At 31.8% G+C, this 26,217-nt stretch overlaps 3 protein-coding genes across 3 annotated transcripts; 1 reads left to right on the top strand and 2 right to left on the bottom strand.

Moving 5' to 3' along the window:
• Window positions 1–7,918: 7,918 nt before the first annotated feature.
• On the top strand, window positions 7,919–8,801 carry LOC111019105 (uncharacterized). Its single transcript, XM_022295391.2, has one exon. The coding sequence runs from the start codon at window positions 8,024–8,026 to the stop codon at window positions 8,525–8,527; it is 504 nt and encodes a 167-aa protein (XP_022151083.1). The 5' UTR covers window positions 7,919–8,023; the 3' UTR covers window positions 8,528–8,801.
• A 5,340-nt stretch (window positions 8,802–14,141) lies between these two features.
• Window positions 14,142–16,224, bottom strand: LOC111019211 (small ribosomal subunit protein uS4y). The gene is made up of 3 exons (XM_022295545.2): window positions 16,065–16,224; window positions 15,217–15,598; window positions 14,142–14,593 (listed from the first exon to the last, which is right to left on the bottom strand). Exons 1-3 carry the CDS (start codon window positions 16,090–16,092, stop codon window positions 14,410–14,412), a joined length of 594 nt encoding a protein of 197 aa, XP_022151237.1. The 5' UTR covers window positions 16,093–16,224; the 3' UTR covers window positions 14,142–14,409.
• Window positions 16,225–18,194: 1,970 nt separating this feature from the next.
• LOC148209319 (uncharacterized) lies at window positions 18,195–22,203 on the bottom strand. The gene is made up of 8 exons (XM_088117657.1): window positions 22,005–22,203; window positions 21,858–21,893; window positions 21,596–21,733; window positions 20,674–20,760; window positions 19,867–19,914; window positions 19,748–19,777; window positions 19,547–19,617; window positions 18,195–18,681 (listed from the first exon to the last, which is right to left on the bottom strand). Exons 1-8 carry the CDS (start codon window positions 22,077–22,079, stop codon window positions 18,534–18,536), a joined length of 633 nt encoding a protein of 210 aa, XP_087973783.1. The 5' UTR covers window positions 22,080–22,203; the 3' UTR covers window positions 18,195–18,533.
• Window positions 22,204–26,217: the final 4,014 nt, after the last annotated feature.

Genomic DNA, 26,217 nt, shown 5'->3' with positions numbered 1-26,217 from the left:
ATTATATCATTTTCATTGCTTTACTGTCACCTCCTCCTTTTCTTAACAAATAAAAAAACAAAAAAAAAGGGTCATCATATATTATATACACATTACTACCCACCCAAAGAGAATCGATTGGCCCGTCTCTTCAAAATAATGCAACTAAAGTCCTAAATTGATTAAAAATAAGAAATGTTGGGAGTGCTAAGGATCCCACATTGAAAAAATAAGGGACGACCTAACAAAGGTTTATAATAGATATGAACTACTCCCCTAACGTTCAAACGAGCATTCAGTCCGAAAATGAGATCCAGCCAGAAAAAGCTAAGTTCAAACATGTTGGAAACGACTTAAATGTCACGCATATTTCTTAAAAAAAAAAAAAAAAAAAAAGCTAAGTTCTCTTTGAATTTAACCCCCCACATTGGAGACCATGTATCTTGCCTCAAAATTAATGTGGTAAGCCTAAGTAAATATGCTCCTCAGTTTAGATTCTCCAAAAAATCCAAATATTAATTAATTATTTTCTTTTCAATATGTTATGATCAATTGTAATAATGTATAATGCGGTTACACATAAGTAACACTGTTATGCTTTTTCTCTTTACCACTTTGGCTTTTAAGATCTCATAAGATATGATAAGTTTTGGGTATTAATTAAGTATTGCTTCTTTCACAATCATTGTGATTAATTAAACTTAATAATAACCACTAAAATTGCAAAAGGGAATAAAAATTTGGAGAGACATGAGTGGTTGAGGACATTGCACTATTAGCTTAAAAGGAAGAAAAAGTTATACTTTGACATATAATCTTGGATCCATTCTAAAAATTCTTTTACTAAACAATTCAATTAAAGTTGATAATTTCTATGCGTTATTTTGGGTTTATTACCATAAGGCATAAGCATTAAGAATTTTAATTGATTTCCTTGTTTGAAAAGGAAATGAAATTAACTTAGGGAAGAACATATAAATGTTTGTCTCATTAAACAATTTAAATATAAAGAAACATTTTTGATTAATATGTTTTTATTGGCACTTCCATCATATTGTTGGGCACAACCATTTACAGTCACTTCCATAACTTTATGTAGGAGACACATAATGATTGAAGTCAAATATATAGATAGATTCTCATCAAGGCAACCCTATGCTCCACACATTTTTATACAACCTTGTATCATCTTCCAAGCTCTAATTTATCTACAAATACGGCCTCCATTCTCCATTATTTTTATTTTATCATAATTCCTTTCGATGTATATATATACTACTTTATATATCTTCGAGAGATAAATAGTAACTCTTGTATCTCTTATATTGTTAGCACCAATATTGAGTTCATTACAAAAGATAAAAAGTTACTTCTATAAGGAAGTTCCATTACTTATATTCAAGCAGTTTATAATATATGTACAATTTGATTGATCGTGCTCTTACCACGTTATTTGCACATTTTGGATTCTACCATACTACTATTGTACTATCAAAATCATTTAGCTACCAAAGATATCCAGTTGTAGATCCTAGATTCAACGTCAACTATACTACAACCTCAATCGTTGGTGAAGAACATTATAAAATTGTGCAAAGAGATAAACATACTTTACAACCATAAATAGTTGTATGACATTATGAGCCACATGCATTAATTACTTAACCGCCAAGTTCGGTGGTAATTGGCATCTATCTTTGATCAATATTAGGTCATGAGTTCGAACTCTTACCCTATTTCTTTACTAAATTTTTTTTTTGTACGATTGTTAGTCCATCCCTCTCTATTTTCCTTTTTTTTTTTTTAACAAAATTGTTAGTTGATGATCTTTGTACAAGCTAATCTATTTTGTGGATTGCATACCTTCAACAACCTATTTTCAATATCATTGTGTGTTTAACTCTACAGCAACGAAATATTTTATAAAAAATCATGTTTCGAAGTATGATATGTAAATAACAGATTTTAATGCTATAATTATATCAAAATAGTTCTATTAATTTTTTTTATAGCATACAATAATTGTTTTGGTTTTATTTTTTTTAGGGGAAGAATAATATTAGATTCTGTTGATGATATAAATACTAAACGAACAGATGCAAAATGGTCACGGAAAAAAGAAAAATAAGATAAGTATAGAATCAATTCAAATTAAAGTTTCAAACCAAGTTTATTCCAAGAATATAATTCACTAAAAATATTCTTAATTTCCTATTAACATCAAGTGTATATATGTCATCTCTCAGGCGGCTACTTTTTAAGTTTTAAGTTAAAATAACTTAATTAATTATATAATCACTAAGTTGTAGAGCAATTTCAATTCAAGAAGGCGACCTAATTTAATTTGAGCATTTTCCTATCGTCTTTGCCATTTAATATTTTATTAAATGAGTACGTAATATCTTATTATCATATGTTAAAAGGAAATTTTGTCAATATTATCATATATTAGATACAAACAAATTTGCACATCAATCAAAAGCGGAGAAGATTTCAAATACACAAATGATCAGGATAACATTTTGTTGATATTAATTTTTTTCGAAAAACAAAAATATTTAGTTTACTTTGTTATCAAAAGAAAGATAACTGGAAAATGAAAATGAAGGAAAATAATTAATGATGTGGGAGGAACTAAATTGGTTGAATAAAAGGGCTAAAACAATTGAAGGGTCCACCTGCTGAGTGGTTGAGGTACACCACATTATGGAAACTTGCAACCAAATTTTCTTCACTTTTTCATATCCAAAATTAAAATCATCATGATAGAGTTTCTAGTTGCTGGCACCACATGTCACACATGTATGTTGCAATTTAATCATACTAAAATATTGATTTTTTCCTTTGTTACATAGTTTTTGTTTTAATCATTTTATATGTTTAAAATTCCTAAATGATATATTTAAAAAAATATATGGGAAATTTATATTATTTGTAATGATATATTGAATACCCAGTTTTCTCTGCAACCCAATTATTGAAATTATTTGTTAGTGGTCAAAATCATATTCGACACAAGTAATCATCTGTTCAATTCAGAGTACTCAAGATACAGAAACAGACCATTGGTAGATATCTACGGACTGAGATGAAAGGAGGTATCCACCGACCTGAGAAATCCGACCTCGATCACTAACCTAGGGGGTCTGATAGCCGTAACCGCCGATCGTAACAGCCCAACATCTCTATCTCCTCCGTCGGCCTTTTAAAGGGATGCTCCGTCCCATTTTTAGGTACGTTGTTTCCTCTGAGAATGATCGAAACAGCTCGAACTCACAACTAATTTGGACGTCAGAGTGTTTGTTCCTTGTGCAGGTTCTCGACAACTCGTCCTCATTAACACGTGATCGACCTGTGAGTTCAACGAAAACAACATCAACATTATTGTTATTTTTTTGGGTTATATTCATCCTGTGGCATCTTTAACATAAAGTCGAGCAATTTGGTAATAAAGCATCCATTAACATATAGGGCTTGCAACTTGTCAACTTTAAGTAATTGAAAAAGTCATTTTTGGATGAAAAGCAAAATAGTCCAGGTTCCATTTTGACACCCTTTTTAATTTTCGTTTTCTGCTCTTAACAATTAAGTTTCCCGAGTACCAAAACTTTTTTTGTTTAGATTTCCACTTTTTAAAATTGCAAGTTAAGTTTAAAAAATAAATTATTTAGATCTAAAAAATATTATCTAATTAATAATTAAACAAAACTTGAGTTTTGAGAATAGAAAATTAAAAACAAAATAGTTATGAAATAGATTTAAAAGTGGTAGCACAAAATTAAAAAGAAATACATGTCCTTGATTAATATTTATAATGTCAATATTGATATAGATCTAGATCCATTCTGATGGCATATGGAATTATTTGGGTAGAAAATTGTGGGGCAAGCTTTATTTGTGTAGACCTACCCTTCTTTAGGGTTTCTTTTTCCTCTTTTTGCAATTGAAGATGCTTACGAAGTCAATCAAGTTTGGTTTTTTGATGATCTCAAATCATGTCTCCTGCTTTAGGGATTGAGGAAGAAGTTTAATTGATAGAAAGCAAAGTGAGGAAATTAAAGAGGGTTCACTTATATTTTATAATTTGCTTTCACATTTAATTTATATACATATTCTGGTCCATGTATGACATTATTCTTTGGGAGAGATTTTTTGTTTGTTAGAAAACAACAATAATAATAATGAATGCCAAAAGTCACACAAATCCCATATTCAAATAACATAGATTTTTATTTATAAAAGACGTTTTTATATATGTCCATTTATTTCAAGTGATATTTAAAAAGTTATTAAATTAATTTGTATCTAAAATTTTATAGTTTTGCAGCTAGATCAAGAGAAGGAAAACTATCCGAACATAACTTACATATATATACTAAGATTAATTTAGAATAATTAGTAAAAAGAACGTAGACATAAATTATATCGGTAGATGAAGTCATAATATTAATATTTCGAACTATGAACATAAATTAAGGATATGTTAGAAAATTTCTATTGTGGTTTAAATCCATATATACTACTAAAATTATAAAATAGGAGTAACAAAGTTATTGTGTTTCAAATAAGAATATTTAAATTATATATGTCATAAAGCTTCTAACCTTAGATTGGGATTAATGTTGGGTTTGGTTCTAAAAAGATAGGAGAGTTAAAAAAGAAAAAAAAAAAGAAAAAAAAAAAGCTATGGTATATAGTGAAGTTGGTTCTAAACCAATAGCTTTCTTCCTTTAGCAAAAGTTATTGAAATTATAAAATTAAGACAGATTCGGCACGATCTGACATAATCCCAACAATGCCGTAATTACCCAGAACTTTGTTTCTCATTTTATTAATTAAAGAATATATATATATATATATATATATATATATATATTTGCTTAGGATGCTCAGCTTTCACAATTTCAAAAAAAAAAGAATAATAATAATTTACATCTCTTGAGTCTTGATAATTCATTTTGAACCCCAAATTTTTTTAATTGTTTATGGAAATTGGAACAGAGTTGTTTTTTATTTCTTTATTTGGAAGCCACGTCGAAGTACTCCTGCCACTCAACTAAATTAATCCAGATCCAAACAACCACATCAATCGATGTCCCTTAGCTAATTTTTAATTAATCTCTCTAGGCTCTTGGTTTTAATTATAAATATCTGTATTTAAAATCAATCTGATGAGGCATGAATCTTCCCTCCTTGATTACATAAACATTAGCATGAAAAGAATCAGAGCAATAATCGAAGAACATGGTTAATATTCTAATAATAATTCTGATAAAAATGGATTATAGTAATCTCTCGAATTAGGCTTTTTAATAAGCAATGGATCTTTCTAGTCTCAATTTGAATTTGTTAATTCCTTAATCAACTTGACTTACATGACTTTCTTTCTCTCATAATCATAATCATAATCATAATTAATAAATAATGTATGTTTCAGAGTTTGAACATTAGGAAGTTTCGTGTGGTGAATAATTAACATAATTAATGCATATTTTAGCTGGCTTGTTGCCTCTTCCTAATGCCTTTTTTTTTTCTTTTTTAAATTTTCCCGTCTGTCTTTGTCTCTCTCAGAAACTGACATAATAATAAGAAAAATTGTACACAACACACTTAATTTAATTTTAGTTAATGGAAATGATTTGTTGTCCTGTTTTGGGTTTCATCAATATTATTATTGTGCAAAATAATGAGTTCACGCAATTAAAAAATGTAAATAAAACAAGTCCCCCACGCATGCTGCCACTGGTCTTATTGCCCATGTGAATTAAAGACTAATTTAATTTTAAGTGCATCATTTGGATCCATTCTCAGCTCGATTTTTTAGATTATATTTTAATCAAAACTCCAATTTGTGTGTTCAATTCAATTAATTTTATGAAGCATTCGGTCAAAGGAAAGTGGGATTGAAACCGAGCTACCCTTTAATACTAATAAAATAGTGATGGTTTCACACTTGACATTGAGTCCAATTTAAAGAATGATTTATATACTTTTTTATATATAATATTGGAGTTAATTTTGTAATAGCAAAAATTAATTTAATAATTTTGAATAATCATATATGCATTTTACTCGTTAGTATACGTATGACATGATCTCGTCAAAATATTACTTTATTAAACCCAATTTCCAACAAAAAGATGTTTTTTATGTAATTCATTACCAAAATGTATGCCATTGTCAAAATGATTTTTTGCTTCAATAATCTTTCTAAATAGATGTTTCGATATTCTCGTCATTTCTCCATCCATCTGTTCTATTTTTTTTTTTTTTTGATAAATTAGAGACATGTACTTAAATAGAAATAAATAATGGTTTGGGTGAAACCTTATCTTCTATCTTCCATTATGAATTGTCTATTTGACAATTTATTGAAGACATTTTCAATATCATTATTGAGTAATAATATTTATTTCAAAATTTTCAATTAGCTTTTAGATGTCCAGTTGTTTCTGTTTATTATAGTTTCTCTTAGCATATTTTTTAATTATTGTTTTTTTTTCCTTTAAATATAGCAAGGTTTTTAAATCGTATTTTCGAGATTTCCGTTTTTTTTTTATTACTGATGTACAAAATATATGTCACTATTATACTCGAGACATAATTTTTTTTTCTTTTTGAGTTAGGGCTTTCATTATTTGCTATATTTTTATTTTAAAAAATCGTTGTTATAATTGTCATTTCATTAATTTTTTTTTTTTTTTTTTTACTATATCTACCATCCCCAATAAATTATAAGAGACAAAAAGAGGAGTTAAAATGGGAACAGAGGACAGAGCATCATCAATTAGACATGAAAAACGACAGGTATTGAATTAACCATGGAAGAAAAGCAGGCAACCTTTCCTGGCCAACCAAGAAACAAATTAAAATATGACAAGAAACGTGGTCGTCTTGTTGTTTTATCGAAAATTTTTAAATTAATTGTTATCCTAAACAAGAAAAAATTAAATTAAATAAAAGTAAATTCCATTGGACGTCTCCGTTATCACCGACACCTTAGAAAAAGAAATCACAGAGAAGAGAAGAGAAGAGGGAGGCTGCTGTAGAGTTGGTTTGAGATAGAAAACAGACAGCGACCACACATAAAATCTCGAGGCTTTTAAATTTAATTAACTAAGTTTCAATTAAAAATAAAGTAGAAGACTGATTTGCCATTGCCCATGCCAGTACTCTGGTTGATGAACAGTCAAACAGAGTACAGTTTCAAACAGATGCCTCTTTCTTCCATTACACTTGGCTTGTCGTTTTCTTCAATTTTTGATCTTCCCTTTGTCACGACTCGTGTAACGCAAAGGTAAAGGTAAAGGTAAAGGTAAAGGTTTGTTTATGTTGAGTCCATATCCATATGCAATACAGAGAGAGAGAGAGAGACGCAGCGGAGGACCCAATTTTTAATGTTCCCTCGAGAAGAGAAGACAGATTCTGAGCCAAAACAATTGAGTCAGTCCAACTCCAACCAAGGCCCCAACAACTCACTAGCCGCCCAATAACATTATCCATTTTAATTACAATAATAACTTTTCTACTCACCTCCTGCGAATATATATAATATTTTTCATATGGCATGATATTGTCTGTTTTGAGTACAAATTCACGGATTCACTCTTAGTTTCACTCAAAAAATCTAATAAAGATAATCGTTCTAAGGATCATTTATTTTTTTCCGATCAATGTGAGACTTTATTTGAAATCCTCCCACGTAGCTATTAACTTTTTAATTATAGAAATCTCCGTGAGCAGCAAAGCAAGAGATTCTTGTTGGCCAATTAAATAATTCCAAAGGAAATACCTATTCCCTATTACTTACTATTAGCTTTTTCTTTTTTAATATTGGGTTGGGCATCTTTTGTTCAATTCCAAATGCAATAAAATATCTGGGGGCTTTAATTTTCCACTCAATTTTGACCTCAACTCTCTTTTCTCTCTCTGTTTTTTTGGTTGGCTTCCTCTATATAAGGCTCCTCATCCTCCACTCTCTCTCTCCTCATCTTTTTTTTCTTACGCCTTGCACACACATCCTCTATCTATCTATCAATCTGAAATGGCTGGAGTGGCCTCAAAACGGCAAAGGGAGGATGCCCAAATTGACGAAGACATGAGCGAAGGCGAGGACTTGAAACGCCAAAAATCATACAACCAAATCATGTCCCTGTTGGAGGAAGAGGAGGAGGAAGCCATAGAGGATTTGTCCTCAATAATCACCACACTCCAACAAGAAATTATCTGCTCGCCCGACCAAAACAGCCAACAAAACGCCCACCCCTCCACCACAACAACACCAACCAATAATGATTCCTCTTCTTCTTCTTCCTCTTGCTCTTCTGCTGCGTCTCCTTCCACAAAGGAGGACGAGGAGGAGAGAGAGAGAGTGATGAGACACCTTCTAGAAGCTTCCGATGACGAGCTGGGGCTGGGGCTGGGGATTCCAAACGGTGAGTTTTTGGTGGAAGAGCAAGGAGTTTCTTCGTTGTGTGATGCGCTGTGGGAGTTGGAAGATGAGGCTGCTAATTACTACACCTTGTTTCAGTCTCAGCTTTTCATGTAGCGCTAGCGCATTTATTACTATTTTAGGACAGTAAATTAAGGTTAGATCAGTTCAAAAGATGAATATTATATTGATTGAAAAACCAACAAAAAAGAAAAAGAAAAAGAAAAAGAGGGTGTTCTTGGGTTTGGGGAAAGCCTGTGAAATTCGATGAACAACCTCTCTCTCAAAGGGGGAAAAGAAAAAGATATTGGAAGTGTACCCTTTTTTGTTGTCTCCGGTTTTTAATCATTTTAGAATGAAATGAACAGTCGAAGACAAAGTCACCCATCAAGTTCATCTTCCTTCACCATCTCTGTTTCTCTTTTCTCCTCCTTGCGACCGTTTTTGATGAAAACTAGCGAGATTAATTGAATTAAGTCTAGATTGGAGATATATGCACCTAATTGAACCATCAAGTTGGTAAGGAGAATGAAAAATTATATATATATATATGAATGATAAGCTTTAGATTGTGAAAACTTTATAATATAATTTTTCTTAGAGTTGATATTAATATAGGATTTTGTACCTTAAATTAATATCGAGCTTATATGTAGGGGAGTTGAACATGTATTTAAAAAATAAATATATCATAATTAATGAGTATTGAGAAGACATAACTCCGACAATTTTTAAACATGAGGTGTTTAGTTTAATTTTTATCTCTTTTTTTTTCGGTGCAATAAATGGAATGAATAAGGTGTCTAAATCGTTGAATTATTCTCATATTCACAATTAACTTTTAACCACGTAACAAATAAAATAACATAAATCACCAAATATGATAAAGGTTTGATATTAGGTTTCATTCTACTTTAAAGCAGGGAAGTCAAATCACTAATATCTATAAGCAAAAGCTTAAGCCAAATTTATGTTCTAACCGCTACTTTTTTGAAGGAAGAAGAGTTTCAATATTAATACAAAGTCGTCCAATAAAATTAAAAATAAAAAAATATGACAAATATTGTTTCACCTGCTTTATCTTTCTTTTTCAAAGAGAAAGACATTGTAATTGAAATTTTCCTTTAATATAAATGATCGAATCCATTACTAAAAAATAATGAATTCCAATTTAAAAAAAAAAAAAAGCGAAATTGACTAGACCACCCAATTCAAACAAGTTGAATCTTTTTTTTTTTTTTTTAAACAATGCAGAAGAATCATCCAATATTAAGTATTGGTCAATTGATTTGATTATTTTTTTTCATGGTCCAACATTTTTATTAATATTATTATCAAATTGGATGAAATAAAATTCTAAAGATTTGCGAATATTAGTTCAATTATGCGTTTGACATTGTCTTTGATCGAGAGGTTTTAATCTTTCTCACTTATTATATTATAAAAAACAATCTAAAGATTCAAAATTAAAAGCTTATTTCATAATATTTTGTTAATCTATTTTACATTATATCAGAGATTTATTTGTATTATATTAGTTTGAAAATTGTATATTTATTTTATACCATTTATATAAATGTCTCTATTTTCGATATACTAATCAACAAAATAGTAAATTGTGCACTATTATGTTTATTGTGTTTCCTTCTTTACCTTTGTTTCCTTATTTAGTTTAGGTAAATATGTATATATGTATCATTTTGATTCAATGAAAACACACGGGAAAATTGTTCTCAATTTAAGATGGTACTACTTGTTGGATCTGGTACAATTATCCAAACCTACAAGTAAAGAAAGTATTAGATATTCAATATATAAATTAAATTTACCTTACAAATTCGACAAATATACCTAATAAATATGAAATGAGGAAAGAAACTAGAAGGAAAAAAAAAATAGTAACACTACTGGGGAGAAAAAAAAAGGAAAAAAAAAAAGGGCAATGTGCAATAGTCAAAAGTCAATTCCATAAAATCGAGTGCTTTTAAAGCCATCTCACAGTCAATAAAAAGTAAAAATAATACAATGAGGAAATTATCACTTTGTACAAATTAAATGAATTGTTGTGGAAATAAATTATTTAACCATTTTCAGACACCTTAAATCATTGCTGCTTTTAATGGGGTTAGTGGTGAGTGGTGAGCGGTGAGTGGTGAGAATTATTTCAAGCAACTTGGGATTTTACATCTTAAAATTAATTGAAATTTTCTATCACTGGAATTTCCTTTTTCCCCAAATCTCATCTAATTTAAAATTTATTCTAATCTTCTTACCTAACTTGAGGAAGAATATTAATAGATATAATATGGTATTTTATGGAAAAAACAAAGTTTTTTTTTAATTTTATAAGGAGAGAATCTCCTCTAAGAAAAGAATAACAAAATAACAAGTGTAACTTGTATAAATACAAATGAAAAAGGTTAAGATGAGACTTATTAATAGAGTTAGTTGTTAGGAATGAATAGAGAGATGTTTTTCTATTTTAAAGAAAAAAACAGATCAATTGGTCAAGAAAATGAAATTTATGTTTTTATTTATTATTAATTTCTTTTTATATTGAAGTAAGATACCACAAGTTTGCATTAATTTCCAACTATTTTCCATTGATTTGCCAAAAAATAATTATTTTTCATCGAAATGATTAAAATATGATATCTTACAATTTTCTTCCCAAAAGCAACGGGAAATTACAAAACACTATAGTTTAATAGGGTAGAGTACTAGGTTCGATCATAACTATGCTGGAAAAACTCGAGACAATAAATATTTTTGACTAAATAAAATCGTTGGGGAAATTTGCGAATAAGTCTAATTAAGTTTATGAGTGACACGGCATTAGGATTTATCTATGTTGGGGGAGTGAGCAAGCAAACGAGCTACAGCAAGGAAAAAAAAATTTGTCCCCTTTCTTTTTTTCTGGATTTGCAAAAATTGTGGCAGCCAATGGAGGGGCAATTCAAATGATTTATTATTATTTGTTTTAATAATTGGATGCGATTGCGAATGTGGGTGTTGGGCCTGGGCCCATCGTCTTAAATTGGTAGCAGTGTCCCTCTCTCTGTGTTCCTATTTCTATTTTCTATGTTTTATGTTACGTTTATGTCCACTCCTCATCAGATATTTTGGTGTCCTTGCCTGGCCACCCTGTCGGGGAAGAGGACATTTACGTAAATCTGTTTCTCCAATTTATTTTTTATATTAATAATGGACATATCATATATGTATATTTATTTTCCCAGTTGTTGGAACAATCTACGATTTGATATGACCTCTGTGACCCAAGTTAGAGCAATAAAATCATTTCAGACTCCTACTTTCACTATCCAACTATTACAAAAACGTCACTTATTATATTGCAGGAAAATTGCAACACTTCTTTTTTTTTTAAATAATAAGTTGTCAATTTTTCAATGGCGTTGAAGACAATATTTAGTCTTCAATGATAAATTTGAGCAATTATTCTCTAAAATTTAAAATAATTTTATCTTAGGATTCTTCGCTTCACTCAAAGGCCAAAGTAGAATAAATGATGAACATAATGCAAGTTGCTAAGGTTTGAATGTGAGGGAAGCAAATCGCCGTGGAACCACAGAATGGTGGTTGTCGTTTTCTTAATAGCTGTGTCGTCCGGGGAAATTCAATATTAGCTTTCGTTTTCACGGAATATTACGTTATTACCCCCGCCCCTCCGTGGTCCCCACCTTATAAAAAAAAATTTCTTTTTTAATTTATTTTTGTATAAAAGTCCCCTTTTTTCATATGATGCTGTTCCTATTTCTGTTTTCTTTGTACTATTCTTAAATTATTGCCACATATTTTGATTATTCTTTAATTTAAGTTATATATTTAATTTAGGGGAAAACATTCCATTTTCACACATAAACGTAGTAAATGCTATCATTTCACTCTAAATTTTCAGTTTCATCAACTATAGGTTTAGATTAATATTGCAATTTCTACTTTCTTTTTAATTTCCACTCATTTTAACAACAAAATAAGTATAGAAAAATCTCTAAAAACTGACTAATCTCAAACTTTGTACAAAATTAACTTTGATCAATCGACAAAGTTGATCATTGAATAACTCTCTCAAAACATACCCGCGTTAACCATAAAAAAGAAATGAGCTCTAATGCCATTTTTCTCTAAAATTATATCAATTTTATATTTGACATATGTTTATCATTCATTTAACACACATGGAAATATTTTTTCTAAGTTCAAAGTAAATATTGCAACAATTATATAAGTTTAAGATACAATTTTGAAATTGAAAGTGTAGGATAAAAATTAGTTATTTTTGTTAAGTTAATCTTTAAAAGTTCCATTTTAATTTTTAAATTCTATAGAGGATACCATGTGGTCTTTATCCGTTTAACAAAATAAAAAAAATAAAAAAAAATTGAAGTTACATGTCTTTTATTTATTTACATAACTGTACAGATATCTGTATGGACAATTTGAATTCACAAGTAATGGTTCATGTGCAATTATAGCTTATTCTCCTGCTCACTTAGTATATATTGAACACAAAATTCGAACTTTTTAAGTTTTAATTCTACAGTCGTTGCACAAAAAAGGAGTTTCATGATAACATTTAAAGCCGTGCCGTATCTGCCATGTTTTTGCAGTATTTAAAATCATCACCAAAATTTTTTCAATAAATTTGCTTTCAACTTCGCACATCACTTTCTCAACACAAATGTAGAAGGGACTTGAAATTCGTTTGGAAAAAGATTTCCTGTCAATTCAAACATAGTCTAGTAGATAAAAACAACATTATCATCCCAATAATCAATTAGTATTTTTTTTTAAAGCTACATGAACCCACTCGAAATGGAGACGAAATCATGTAGGACTAAGTTAAATATACCGACCGAGATACAATTAAGCCCAAACTTCATGAACCAAATTCATAATTACCCTAGTTTCGTTTCCATTAAAATTCTACAATCACTAAATATTAAGATAATGATGAAATATAGATTTTTAAAATGATAACAAGCAATTTCAAGTTAATTTACAATAAGATAAGTCATAAAAAACAAGTCAACCAATCGTTTCGGTACTAGTAACCTTCTTCAAAAATCAAGGTAGGTTAGTTGTCATAACTTACAAAAAATTGCTATGAATATGTAAATTATAAAGATGAATAATATGAATTTCATCAAAATAAAATTTAGTATTTTCAACTCTATTAATGAAATATTTTATCATTATATGATTATTTTGAAAGCCAAAATTTGCATTTTGAAACCGCAAAGACCCGATTGAACAAAACTTCAGCACATAAAAAAAGAAATTAGAACTTCTAAAACCAAAAAACCAAGAATCATACATTGAGACCATAAATTAACTAGTAGGTAATGAACTATATTATTGAGCCATTTAGAGGTGGGACGGTAACAACAATATTGTCATATATTTGGTTCTCTATCACAGTAAGACTTGGGGATATGCATAAATACAAACAAAAAGCAAATTTCACAAGTACAAATGATATCCATAAACTTCCTTTCCAAAGAATCCCTCAAGGTCTTAATATCTTTTGATCTTTAGATAAACTTTATTTATTTCTGTCACGTTCTCATGATTCCATCCTTATCTTCTACCTTCCATTAGTCATGGAATTATAATTCACTAAAACCTTACAACAGAACAGATTCATGAAAAAATAACAAGAGCCACCATATTTATCAAATAAAACAAATAAATTCACGATGCAAAGAAATATTGGGAAAATAAGTCCTGTCATTGCATGAAAACTATGGAAACTAAAAACAGAAGAGAAGCCTGTCCACAAGATCAAAAACTAGTCCCACCACCCAAGAACAACCGAAATCTCTAATGAAAAATAATTAAAGCAAAACTTCTAAAAGATGTAACATTCTCATCAAGGGATAGATAAGGTTCACTTTGAGTGTTGAACTTTTATCTCAGATACCTGAGATTCTTGCCTAATTTTTACCATTTCGGATGATTTGTTTTTAGTCAATAACTCAATCCTCATCTTCTTCATCTCCATCTCCACCAGCAGCCTTCTTCGCAGCTGCCTTCTGGTTCTTTCTCTTCACCCTTCCAGGGCGTCCACCTCCGAATGGACTTGTGAGGGAGAAGTCAATGTGCTTCTGAGAATCAACTCTCACCATGAAAGATGGGATATTAACCACTTGCCTCCCAACCCTACAAGGGCAAAGGAGATAAATGTAACAGATGAAATCATTAACATTGAATGCTTCAATATAGTAAAAGATAGAAATAAGAACAATAAACAATTTATTTACTGTTTTGCTGGCAGCATTACAACTTCCATTTCTCAGGAAACAAATATGATCTTCAAGCAGTTGATCATTAAGCATAAAAAATCTAATAGAAGGTGCAAAAACAAATATAATCGGCTAATGTAAAATAGAAGGCTAAATTATATAAAAATACCTCTAAATTATAGGACTGGTTTCAATTATACACTTGTTGTTTTAAATGTTTCATTCAACAATAAGTTGTTTTAAATGTTTCATTTAACACTAAAGCTTTTAAGTTGTCTAGAAAAGACATTTCATCGTTCATGAAGTGTCCAATGCAAGCATTTGTTCATAATAGCAAAATCCTTCTCCTTGAAGATACACAAAATTAGTAGCTACAACTCACTAAAAACAAAATGAGGATAATTGAAACCGACCACATAGTTTAGGGATATTTAATAAAATTTAACCAGAAAAAATAATATTGGCATGCATTCAAGTAAGAAATTAGAATGCTACAATATTGTATAATTCTTCGGGAAAGAATATAATCAAGCCCTCTACCTTATATGCCTCTGCCTGATGAGCACTCTAGCATGATGGATGGACTTTGCCATTCCAGACTTGAACACGAGGGTTTGCAGACGACGCTCAAGGAAGTTTTCCACAGTAAGTGCCAAGACATAATCAAGCTTGTTCTGACTCTCATCCAAAAGGCCATACCTGTTCATCCTCCTAAGCAGGGCCTCCCCCTCAAAAATCCTACGGGGATTCTTTTCGTCAAGTGTTAAAAGCATACGTGCATTATTACGGATTCGGCTCAGTGCATATTGAACCCGCCACAACTCCCTTTTACAACGAAGCCCATATTCACCTACAAGTTTAAGTTCAGCATCCAGACGCTCCTTCTCATAAGGGCGTCGTGGTTTCTTGAATGTCTTCCCATCTATACAATGAGAGAACCCACGATTCAGAGATCACGGCTCTCAGTGACAGCACCAAGAAGTAGGCATTTCATAAAGTACTATTTAAAAAACTGTGTAAGAGGTACTCTGTCATAGATTAATCTATTAATCTCCATACGATGCAAAGAACAAAATTTTGTGAAGCATTATAAATTTAACCCTAGGAAATCTGAGGCCGCATGTATTCTGATGCAACCCCACATGTAATCCCAAACAGTCGGTTCCCCCCCTGGTTCAATCTATTTCGATTAAACAAGTAGCCTAACATACACAGCCGGAAAACCCAAAAAAATAAATAACTAACAAGAAACGCATAGGAGAAATAGAAGATCCAAAAAAATGGGCATTAAAATGAAGCAAATGTATACTTATAGCAGATCTTTGAAAGCCATTTTAGAAAACAGTGACTACGAAATTTCGGAAATTTGCTGGGTTGAGTATACTCACAGTTCCTATAGAAGGAGACGTGCACCATGATTTCTCCTCTGTTACGGCTTCAGTACCTGTGTGATGTCGATTAAAAGCCCTAGAGACGAAGGCGAGAAGCGCCGAACGGGAGGAAATTTCAGAAAGCGCCGGACGAGAGGAAAATAGCTCGGCGCTTATATGAGTAGATTGTGAGCCCTAGGCAGCCAGGAAGAGACGGGCCAATTCTAAATGGGCTTTGCATAAAGCCCAATTTCAATCTCTTGTGGCCTCTTGGGTGTGTGATAACACTTTTTTTGTTTTTGTTATGTTTTTTTTTTTTTCTTTATCATTTTGATCCATTCACTTGCAAGATTATTTTAAGTTGGTCCATTAAGTTTAAAAATATCTACTTTTTTAGCTCAACTTTTATGTTTTTTCTATTTTGATTTTTCAATCTTTTTATTTTTTAACCATTATATATATAGAAAGTATAAGATGTATAAAATATAAGATGAATAAATCAAAATTTTATGGTGAAGTAATTTTTTTTTTTTTTTGATATCCGTGAGTGTCGAGCAAGTTTGTAGAAGCAACCGCCTGACCCTATAATATTTGATGTTATGAAACATATAGAAATTACTAATTCTTAAATTAGGTGGCCGTCGTGAGATTTTAACTAATTTCCTCTCAATTAACCATAGCCTTTTTGGACCAATAAGTCATCCATGATGATTCGGTGAACTTAAAATATGCGAACTATTGTGTGCATTAACCTCCTCCTCTATAATGCACACACTAGAATAAAGGCACCCAAGAGTATGCCTCAAGTATGGACAAATACTTCGATGCCAACTTGTACTCAACATCAAAATTAGGTGTTCAGGTGAGGCACCTAAATTAATATTTTTTCTAGTATATAGACACCATGATTTGAGCGTTGTGAAATGAGTTGAGATATTGTGCATCATATCAAGCACGATAATTCACTTATTCATATTGCTTTCATGTCGATGACACTGAGATAAATTATAAAGGAAAAAAATATTTGAGCTGACTATGATTTTTAGCATTTTTTGTGTCCTCCTTACTTTCTTTTACCTTTTATTATTATTGAATCTCTACTTTAGGTATAAGTTTTTATGATTTTACCTTTAGTATTGCTTAAAAATACCTCAAATTAATGATCAATAATGTGAGAGTTTGATCGTATTTGAAAAAAAAAATGGAAATGATAGAAAATGTGAAATTCTTAATATACTTTTTTCCCTTCCCTTGAGAGTTTAAGAATAGAAACTTATCCCAACTCATTCACACCGTCTTGCAAAAGATTACACAAAACTCGTAAATTTAAATTGAAAAGAGTTAGAGACACGTAATATAATGTGGTTTCCTAGCATGAGTCATGAGTCATACTCTTACACATCCTTTTTCTTAACAAAATAATCGTCTCCTTGAACTCTCCTAGACTACTACAAAACATAATATATAAAAACGCACTAATTTAATTAGAGATCTAGAAAGTTCATTAATATACATAATCATCATCGAAAATCATGTAATTGCTGTGTTCTATTATTCTATAAAAATCATAACATATATATAAATTTACACACAGACCTTGTTCATAAGCCTTTCGAAAGCTTCAGTCCCATGTACTCCCAAATGGCTACCCTGAAATTAATTCATTAATTTGCATCAATTAAGCCCATACCAAATATGGACTTGTGGCGGAGGGCAACCCACGGCCACAATCACATGGCTACAGTTGTTGGCGATTGGCCCCATCTCCCACCTCCCGCTTTAAATGGAATGTCCTCCATCTCTCTCTCTCTGATCTCTCTCTCAACTCTGCTATTGCCTATAATCATAACAATAATACCCTTTTAAACTTTGCTTAAACCGCTTTTGCATTTTTCTTCTCCTACAGATTCGCTACAGCCTACAACCAATACAATCAAATATTCATTTCTAAATGCCCTTCGAATGTGCAATTGTCTTCATTTATTTTGTTAAAATCTCTTTTTTAATTGAAGGGGGTAGTTGTTCCTTTTGCAATTATTACGAGATTAGACAATTATTTGATGTAAAACGCTCACCAATAAAAATAATAATAATAATTTTTTTTTTCCTTTCAGAAATGGTCACCGCTGCATGTGTGAAAACACAAACTAGACTACATAAAATGGCCACTCATATATGCTTTAATATTCAAAACCTTTTGTTTGCCACGTGATTCACTGGTGCAAAATATGGGTCCTTAGACACACAGCTAATGCTTGTTCTATTTTGTCCACCTTAAAGTTAGAAGTGGGGGTGCTGCCATGACCTTGGCTATGTTCTCTTCTACCATGTACATATTCTACTTCATATCTTAACTACAAATCAAAACCCAAGAAAAATGCAGCACTAAAAACTCAATGAAATGTCGACTACTTTGCTATTACTTTCCTACTTAAACATCCCAATGAAATAAGAATGAAGGCCGAGACCATCTCCTCTTTGAATAGATTAGGCAGGCGCGCCGAAGAGGCTCCGGTCATTGACTTTAAAGCTGGAGACTGCAAGTTTGAATACCTCAGGCATTGGCATGCATCCGATTTGTGAAGCAGGAGTGGCCAAACCAGAGCAAACTGAGCTAGCACTTTCGCTCAAAGGACTGCAACCACAACAGTATAACACAATAATTGGTATTAGAGCTGCCCATGACAGGTACAGGAAAGATATGTTATGCTAGCTATGCACTCATTTTCCATCTAGGTTGTGATTTGTGAAGAATCAACAAATTGGGCTTTTGCTTTGAAGAGGGCCACATCCAAGTTGGCCAACTAAGAAGGATGGTTCTTTGGGCCCTTATCACCCTACAAAATGATTCAAAAAGCAAACCGCCTTCCTGAACCTATCTCCTCTATAGTGCCTCAAAATTATGTTTTCTTGTATTTAAACAGTTAAATCTGGACGTTTACTATGAGGTTGACTATCACTTGGCGGTCCCTAACACAACTAGTCGCCCAATATTTCATGTTTCACAGTTGGGTTAGCCAAAGGTTATAACTCTCATCACTGCCCATTATCCCCTCATCTTAGTGCCACTATGGAGCTAAACTTAGCCCCAACAACCATTTTGGGCGTGCGGCCATTAGTTGTCGAAGCTATATTTCAACTAGAGATACTAATGATCCACTAAGGGCAACTATCAAAAGAAGCATCCGAACTATATGATCTTCTTATCACACGGTAGTTTCAAATTAGAATTCTACCAATTAGTTGCATCAGGAGATCAGCTTTTGTAGTGAGGGGAATGTGAACGCCTTAAATAAGTTTGTCAGGAGAGTATATATGTGGAGTGATGATGTAAATAGTCGGGGATTATGCATCTAAGAAGACAATAAGGGCAAAAAAAATCTCGTAAAAGACTGGGATTTCTTTTCTTTTCACCTTCCTTCCAATTTAACTAACTGTGCATTTCACTCAGAATTCTATCCAATGGTTCATTTCCCTTTTATTTGAGAGTGAGTACTCACTTTATAAGAATGGGTTCATATGCACAGATTAGCACATCTGTGTAAAAGACTGGGATTTCTTTTCTTTTCACCTCCCTTCCAACTTAACTAACTGTGCATTTCACTCAGAATTCTATCAATTGTTCATTTCCCTTTTATTTGAGAGTAAGTACTCACTTTATAAGAATGGGTTCATATGCACAGATTAGCAATCTGTACAACTCCTTTAAGACGTAGATTCGCCAAATAAACCTGCATAAAACAATAAACAGATTTACTTTATGACTCATTGGGAAATGGGAAACACCTAAACACTAGAGTAAACAAAATGAGAAGGCTACCCGGACAATATTTTGGGCTTCTCTTCCTTGCCGGCCCTTTGAAATTGCCTACATAGACAGAAAGAACGCTCATTGAAAAGATAAGAAAGTTTGCAACAATAACGACGGCCACCAAGGGAGCCGAAAAACTAGAAAGAAAATTTTATGGAAACACAGACTATATCAAAGTTCAAGTTATATCCGAGCATCATAAACAACATAACAAATAATTTTTGACAAGCCTGGAATATCTAGCAGATACATCAGACCCAACAAATTTAAACCAAAATAACCACTCTATTAAGATATCATAGAAACAACCAGAATAAAAAGTGATGCTGCCGTAACCTCATGCACGACAAAGAAAGACAATTTTCTATAAAGATTTGTGTTAGTTAAGTGAAACAGTAGTACCATTTCCAAGTGATCCTCTTGTAAGTATCGTTATTATTATTATTTTCTGAAACAATCTGTAACAGAGAGGCATGTGATTCTCCGGTGTTACTTTTCACAAGTGAGCTAAAAGGGGATTTACAGGCTTCACAGAGGGAGATGACTTTTCTTCTTTTTCTTTTTTGGGTGGGGGGGGGGGGGGGGGGGGGGGGTGGATGTCGGCACAGGCCAAAATAAATAACACCAAGCATACAAATTTTCAACCGATCATACAACTAACAGGAATTAAAATTAATATTATTATGAAGAATGATACTAGAGGCGAGAAAACTAATAAATAATGTGAGATGACATAAAGAATATGTGGTGAAGAGGAAATATTCAACCGGTCATTTAATAGATACACTGCCACGTGCAGCAGTGACGGACACATACCATTTGACCAACTGCAGTTGTAACAACAGAAGTTATATTTCCAAAACACAATCCTGGTGCCTCGATCACTCCAGATTGTTCAATCACCTGGAGGAATTATAGCATGATAAGCAAAGCAGAAGATAAGATTCCAAGATACCACATAACCTCTAGAGCTCAATCTCAGAGTATCATTACATAGGTGATGGTATGCCTTTCCCCAGAAGAGACAACAAATGAAAAGAATGAAACCATGAAGCAAATATCTATTTTAGATAAAAACTGTAACATCAGACTGCAAATATTATGACATCCATCTCATCAAAATTAACTTAGAAGACAGACAAGGACCATTGCCTACAACAAGAAGTTGATGCCAGATGATCCTAATTACTACTAATGATGCCACATTACTTCTTCGCCCTCTACATGACATACAATTTGGCAGTAAACTTTAATTAGACTGAGAAATGTGCATACCATTGACTCGCTGATCCAACCCGAGCACTTTATTTAATACCATCACAAATAAAAAAATTCATATTATTTTGATAGCTTATAGTAGTAACATTGTTTAACATACTTGAGCAAGAGACAGCATGAATGGTCTAGACAAAAGACTTTGTTTCTCACATTTCCAAATGCAGTAATCAAAAGTAAGATAGTAGTTTCTGTTGTGTTGAGTGAAACCTCCGCCAGCATCACCTAGTTATCCTTACAAACAAATCAATATTTCCAATTCAAACTGTCTTACAGTAGTTGATACATAACTACTCTAAACATCTCCAATCTCCCCATAAATCAACACACATTCTCTAATAAGCGATCAAATAATCCTCCACGAGAAAAATAGCTACTACTTCGATATGTTAAACTGAAAGCAGCCGAAGTGAGGAACAAGCAGGAGAAAAGGCAAATACCATAAACTAGAAAATAAGATTACCATGTTTCCCTCTGCATCCTGCTCAGAGGCAAGGTCTTGGAGGAACCAGACGGCACTTCCACTGTCTCCAACATCGTGCTTGAAATCTAAAAGCTCAAAGATCAAGCTTTCATCCCGAGATGGATCCACAAACACTTCCTTTGAACCCCATCACAAATAAATTTTTTACAAAAAAATAACACTAGCGATTTGGCAAACTCTATGGATTCAAAACTATAAAATGAAGTTAATTTTCTTCATAGAAGCATCAAGTGCTACCAACCTGATGATCGGGGACTTGTCGGATGTTGCTCACGTCCTACAATTACAACAATCATAAGTTAAGTATATAAATTCCATCAATCAAATAAAGAAAAAATAGTGATACACCGAATAGTAAAGAGGCAGAATCGCAGATGACAAGACAAACCTGGAACCTAAGAGGGAATGTGCTAACTATAGCGCCCCCGAATAGGGGACGCTCTGAAGAGAAATCTTCCGGCATTTTTATCAAACCCCAATTGCTCCTACATTCAAAACATAATGGGGAAAACAATCAAACAGGAAAGAGATGTCCTCATTCTTTATCTATTAAGCAGAAAATAAGGCTGGAACTTCAAATTCTTGTTTAATTGGACTGTACCTGTGTATCAAAAGCGAAGAATGGAAGCAGAAGACTCTACAGTAGCGGTGGAAGTTTCTCAAGAGCTCGCGGTGCGCTTATGTATGAGACCGAGACTGCAAGCGTCGTTTCCACGCTGCTTGGAAACTACGCTTTGCGATCGAGAGACGAGGGTATTAGTGGCAAGGGAAATTGGGATTTGTGAACGTTTTTTTAATTCAATTTTGATTTTTGTCCCCCTCACAAATTATCTGATAATAGATTACATAAATGTCCAAATTAAAAAAAAAAAAAAAAATTGCACGCTATCCCAGATCGAGATTCCACAATCCCAAAATTGTCAATCCTTTTTTTTTCCGATTTGGACATTTATTCTATCTTTGTTAATTAAATATTGGATAATTTTACCATTTTATAATTTATTTTTTCAAATTAAAAAGTTAGATTTTTTTCCATATTAGTTTTGTAATTGAAAAAAAATATCAATCAAATTAAAAGGTTAAAAGGTTAGATTTTGTAGGGTGAGTTTTAAGATGAAAGATTGGTGGAGCGAACAAGATTGGTAAGAAATTACTTTTTGAAAATGTAGACATTTTAGTAACTTTAGGAAGCCAAAAGCGAAAATGAGTAACAAATTAAAATGAAAGGCACAAATAAATTTAAAAACAAAATGAGTCAAAAGTTCAAATGGAATGAAGCAATGGTCAAAATCCCAATATTTGTGGTGGTAAAGCGATGAAGTTCTCTCTTACATGTGGCAAGCCGTGATTTGGGTCATGATTTTGGTCGGTTTAGGACTAAATTGAAACTAATCCAGACAGAACCAAAAATAAATAAATAGACAAATCCATCGATAGAGGGTAAAAATTGAACCGACAAATTCCCATTGTAAGGGTTTTTCTAGTACACCCATACCCAAAGTTGAATTAAGAGACGTTTCAAAAAAAAAAAAATGAGGGAGAATGTTAGAATAATAATGTGAGAAAAATACTAGGAATTTGTGTGTCTAGTTAACTATATTTAATATTTTCTTATGGATATCGGATATCTTATATCTATATCTATACTATATTAAAAAGTGAGAATCTTGGAAAAATATTTTTGGACTATTATATCCTTCCTTTCATTTATAAATTTACAAACCATGCCATAGAAAATTAATTAATTAATTATCAATAATAAACATTTACTTAATTATTAACCATAACAATTAAACGGAATTCAAAAAGATGGAATATGGAAACGGGTGTTATTTCATAATTATTTGCACTAATAATAATGAATAATAAAATGTCAAAAGTTGTAGAATTCTAAAAGATTTGTAACATCTTCGTCTTATACCTATATAAATAGGCATTTTCCTCCACCATTTTTAACCAAATACTCAAAGCTACATTTTTTCATTCTTTTGGTTCTCCATCTGTTTTTTGCTTTCAATATCTCTCTAATCTTGAAAGCAATTCAAGACATACATATACATTCAAGTTGTAACGAAATTTATATATCAAAGCTCTATCTTGATTTGTAAGTTTGTATAGTTATAATTTTGCTTTTATGAAGTTACATAACGATGTTTGTCTAATAAGACCAATCTATCTCCAAGGATGTGTGTATTGATTTAGTTTTTAACTTTTTTTTGTTTTGTTTTGTTACCATTGTTCTATTTTTGTTTTATAATTGCTATATTATTATTTTATTTTTTTGTATTTCGTAATGTCTTATAGCTTCAAATGTTTATTAGATATTGAAAAAATATGTCTAGACTATTATAATCTTTTTTAATTTATAAATTTACAAAACATGTCATAGAAAAGTAATGGTAAATAGTAAATTAATTAATAAATTTTAAATAGTAAATATCAAAATATAAGGAAAAAAAGAAAAAGAAACAAAAAAAAAATTAAGAAAAGGAAATAAGTCAGATATGAGTACTAACCAATCTAATTAAAATTTATCCCTATGATCTCATATTTTTGGGGTTTTACTCTATGTGATAGCTATTTTTCTAGATATTTTTCTTTTCTTTTTCTTTTCCCTTGTTTCTTTTAACTTTTTCTTTAAGATTTTTTTTTTTCTTTGTTTTAAGATAATTTGTTGTATTCTTTTAATTTGAAAGTTTTGATTTTATAACTACTAATAATAGTTTATTTTTATGTTAGTGCTTAAGTATATTTTTTTTTGTTTGTTTCGTTTTTTTTTTCTTTTGTAATTTATTTAGATTTGGTAAAATTTATATGACTAATTTAAGTTTGAATATGAAAAAATTTTTGTCTAAGCTATTGAATCCCATCCATTGTAAAGAAATAAAGAAATTGAATCCATCCATTATAAAGAAACCAACTACCCTGAATCTATACCACTTTGACACCAATTTCAAATGTGTTTAGAGTGTGCGCTAGAATTGTACTACTATCTGACTTATTTCCTTTTCTTAATTTTTTTCGGTCGTGGCTTCTTGAAGGTCTTTCCATCTATACAACGACAGAACCCACGATTCAGAGATCATGGCTCTCAGTGACAGCACCAAGAAGCAGGCATTACATAAAGTACTATTTAAAAAAACTGTGTAAGAGGTACTCTGTCATAGATTAATAATCTATTAATCTCCATATGGTGCGGCGAACAAAATTTTGTGAAGCATATAAATTAACCCTAGGAAATGATCTGGCCCCATGAATTCTGATACAAAACCACATGTAATCCCAAACAGTCGGTTCCCCCTGGTTCAATCTATTTCGGATTAACCAAGTAGCCTAACATACACAGCCGGAAAACCCAAAAATAAATAAATAACTAACAAGAAACGCACAGGAGAAATAGAAGATCCAAAAAAAAAAAAAGGCATGAAAATGAAGCAAATGTATACTTATAGCAGATCTTTGAAGGCCATTTTAGAGAACAGTGAATATGAAATTTCAGAAATTCGCTGGTTGAGTATACTCACAGTTCCTATAGAAGGAGACGCGCACCATGATTTCTCCTCTGTTACCGCTTCAGTAGCTGTGTGACGTCGATTAGAGACGAAGGCGAAGAGCACCGAACGGGAGGAAATTAATCAGCGTTTATATGAGTAGATTGTGAGCCCAAGGCAGCCAGGAAGAGACGGGCCTATTCTAAAGCCCAATTTCAGTCTTTGTTGGCCTCCTGGGGTTGTGATCACATACTTTTTTTTTTTTTTAATAATATCTACCTCATTCATGTTTTTTCTATTTTGATTTACAATCCTTTTATGTTGGAACCATTTAATATATATATAATAAAATTTTATGGCGAACTTAAATTTTCTTTTTATATCCGTGGGAGCTACCCATGATGGTTTGATAAATTTAAAAATATGTTGTGCACGGTTGAATGCGAACCACTTTGTACTATACACACTAGAATAAAGACATGCAAGAGTATGCCAGAAGTATGAATCAATACTTAAGAATTGGAAAATATCATTGGTATAGGTAGAGAATAACATCTTCATTAGTGTATGAACATCAAATTTAGGAAGAGGTGGAGTTCATGGGAAAGTATATTATATTTCACTATGCAGTCAAAGATTGTTTAGTTACAATTAACTTATAATCTTATTTTCTTACTTACAGGGGATACACGAGATAAAACCAGAGGCCTGCAAAATTGGAAGAAATGAAGGAAAACAAAATCAAATATGATTCTAAGAAGAACAAATACAATTACAGGAAGAACACAATTTTGAAGCAATGGAAAATTATCCCAGACGGGTATGATCCATAAGATGAGTGAAAGCGATTACAGAGCAAGCACTCCGAAGTTGTTGGCCACGACTTGAAGAAAATTCCCCGAACCATAACTCCAAATTGAACCCAATTTTGTATTTGTGGTGCAGTTGTAGCAAAGCAATGGGTGTGGTGAAAAGGGAAAATAAAAGAGAGAGGTGAAAGAAAAGGGAGTAAAGTTTGTCAAAAAGGACAGGCCCAGACTAATTGTCCCTCTCCGATAATTAGGGACACGCGAAAAGAGGCGGCACCGATTTTCACAGTGGGTTATAATC

This window comes from Momordica charantia, assembly GCF_013281855.1.
Source record: "Momordica charantia cultivar OHB3-1 chromosome 9 unlocalized genomic scaffold, Mcharantia_2.0 BLBB01000009.1, whole genome shotgun sequence".
In the NCBI taxonomy this organism is placed as follows: Eukaryota; Viridiplantae; Streptophyta; class Magnoliopsida; order Cucurbitales; family Cucurbitaceae; genus Momordica; species Momordica charantia.
Note: the sequence above shows the minus strand (reverse complement) of the source record. Positions and strands in the feature narration are given on the sequence as shown.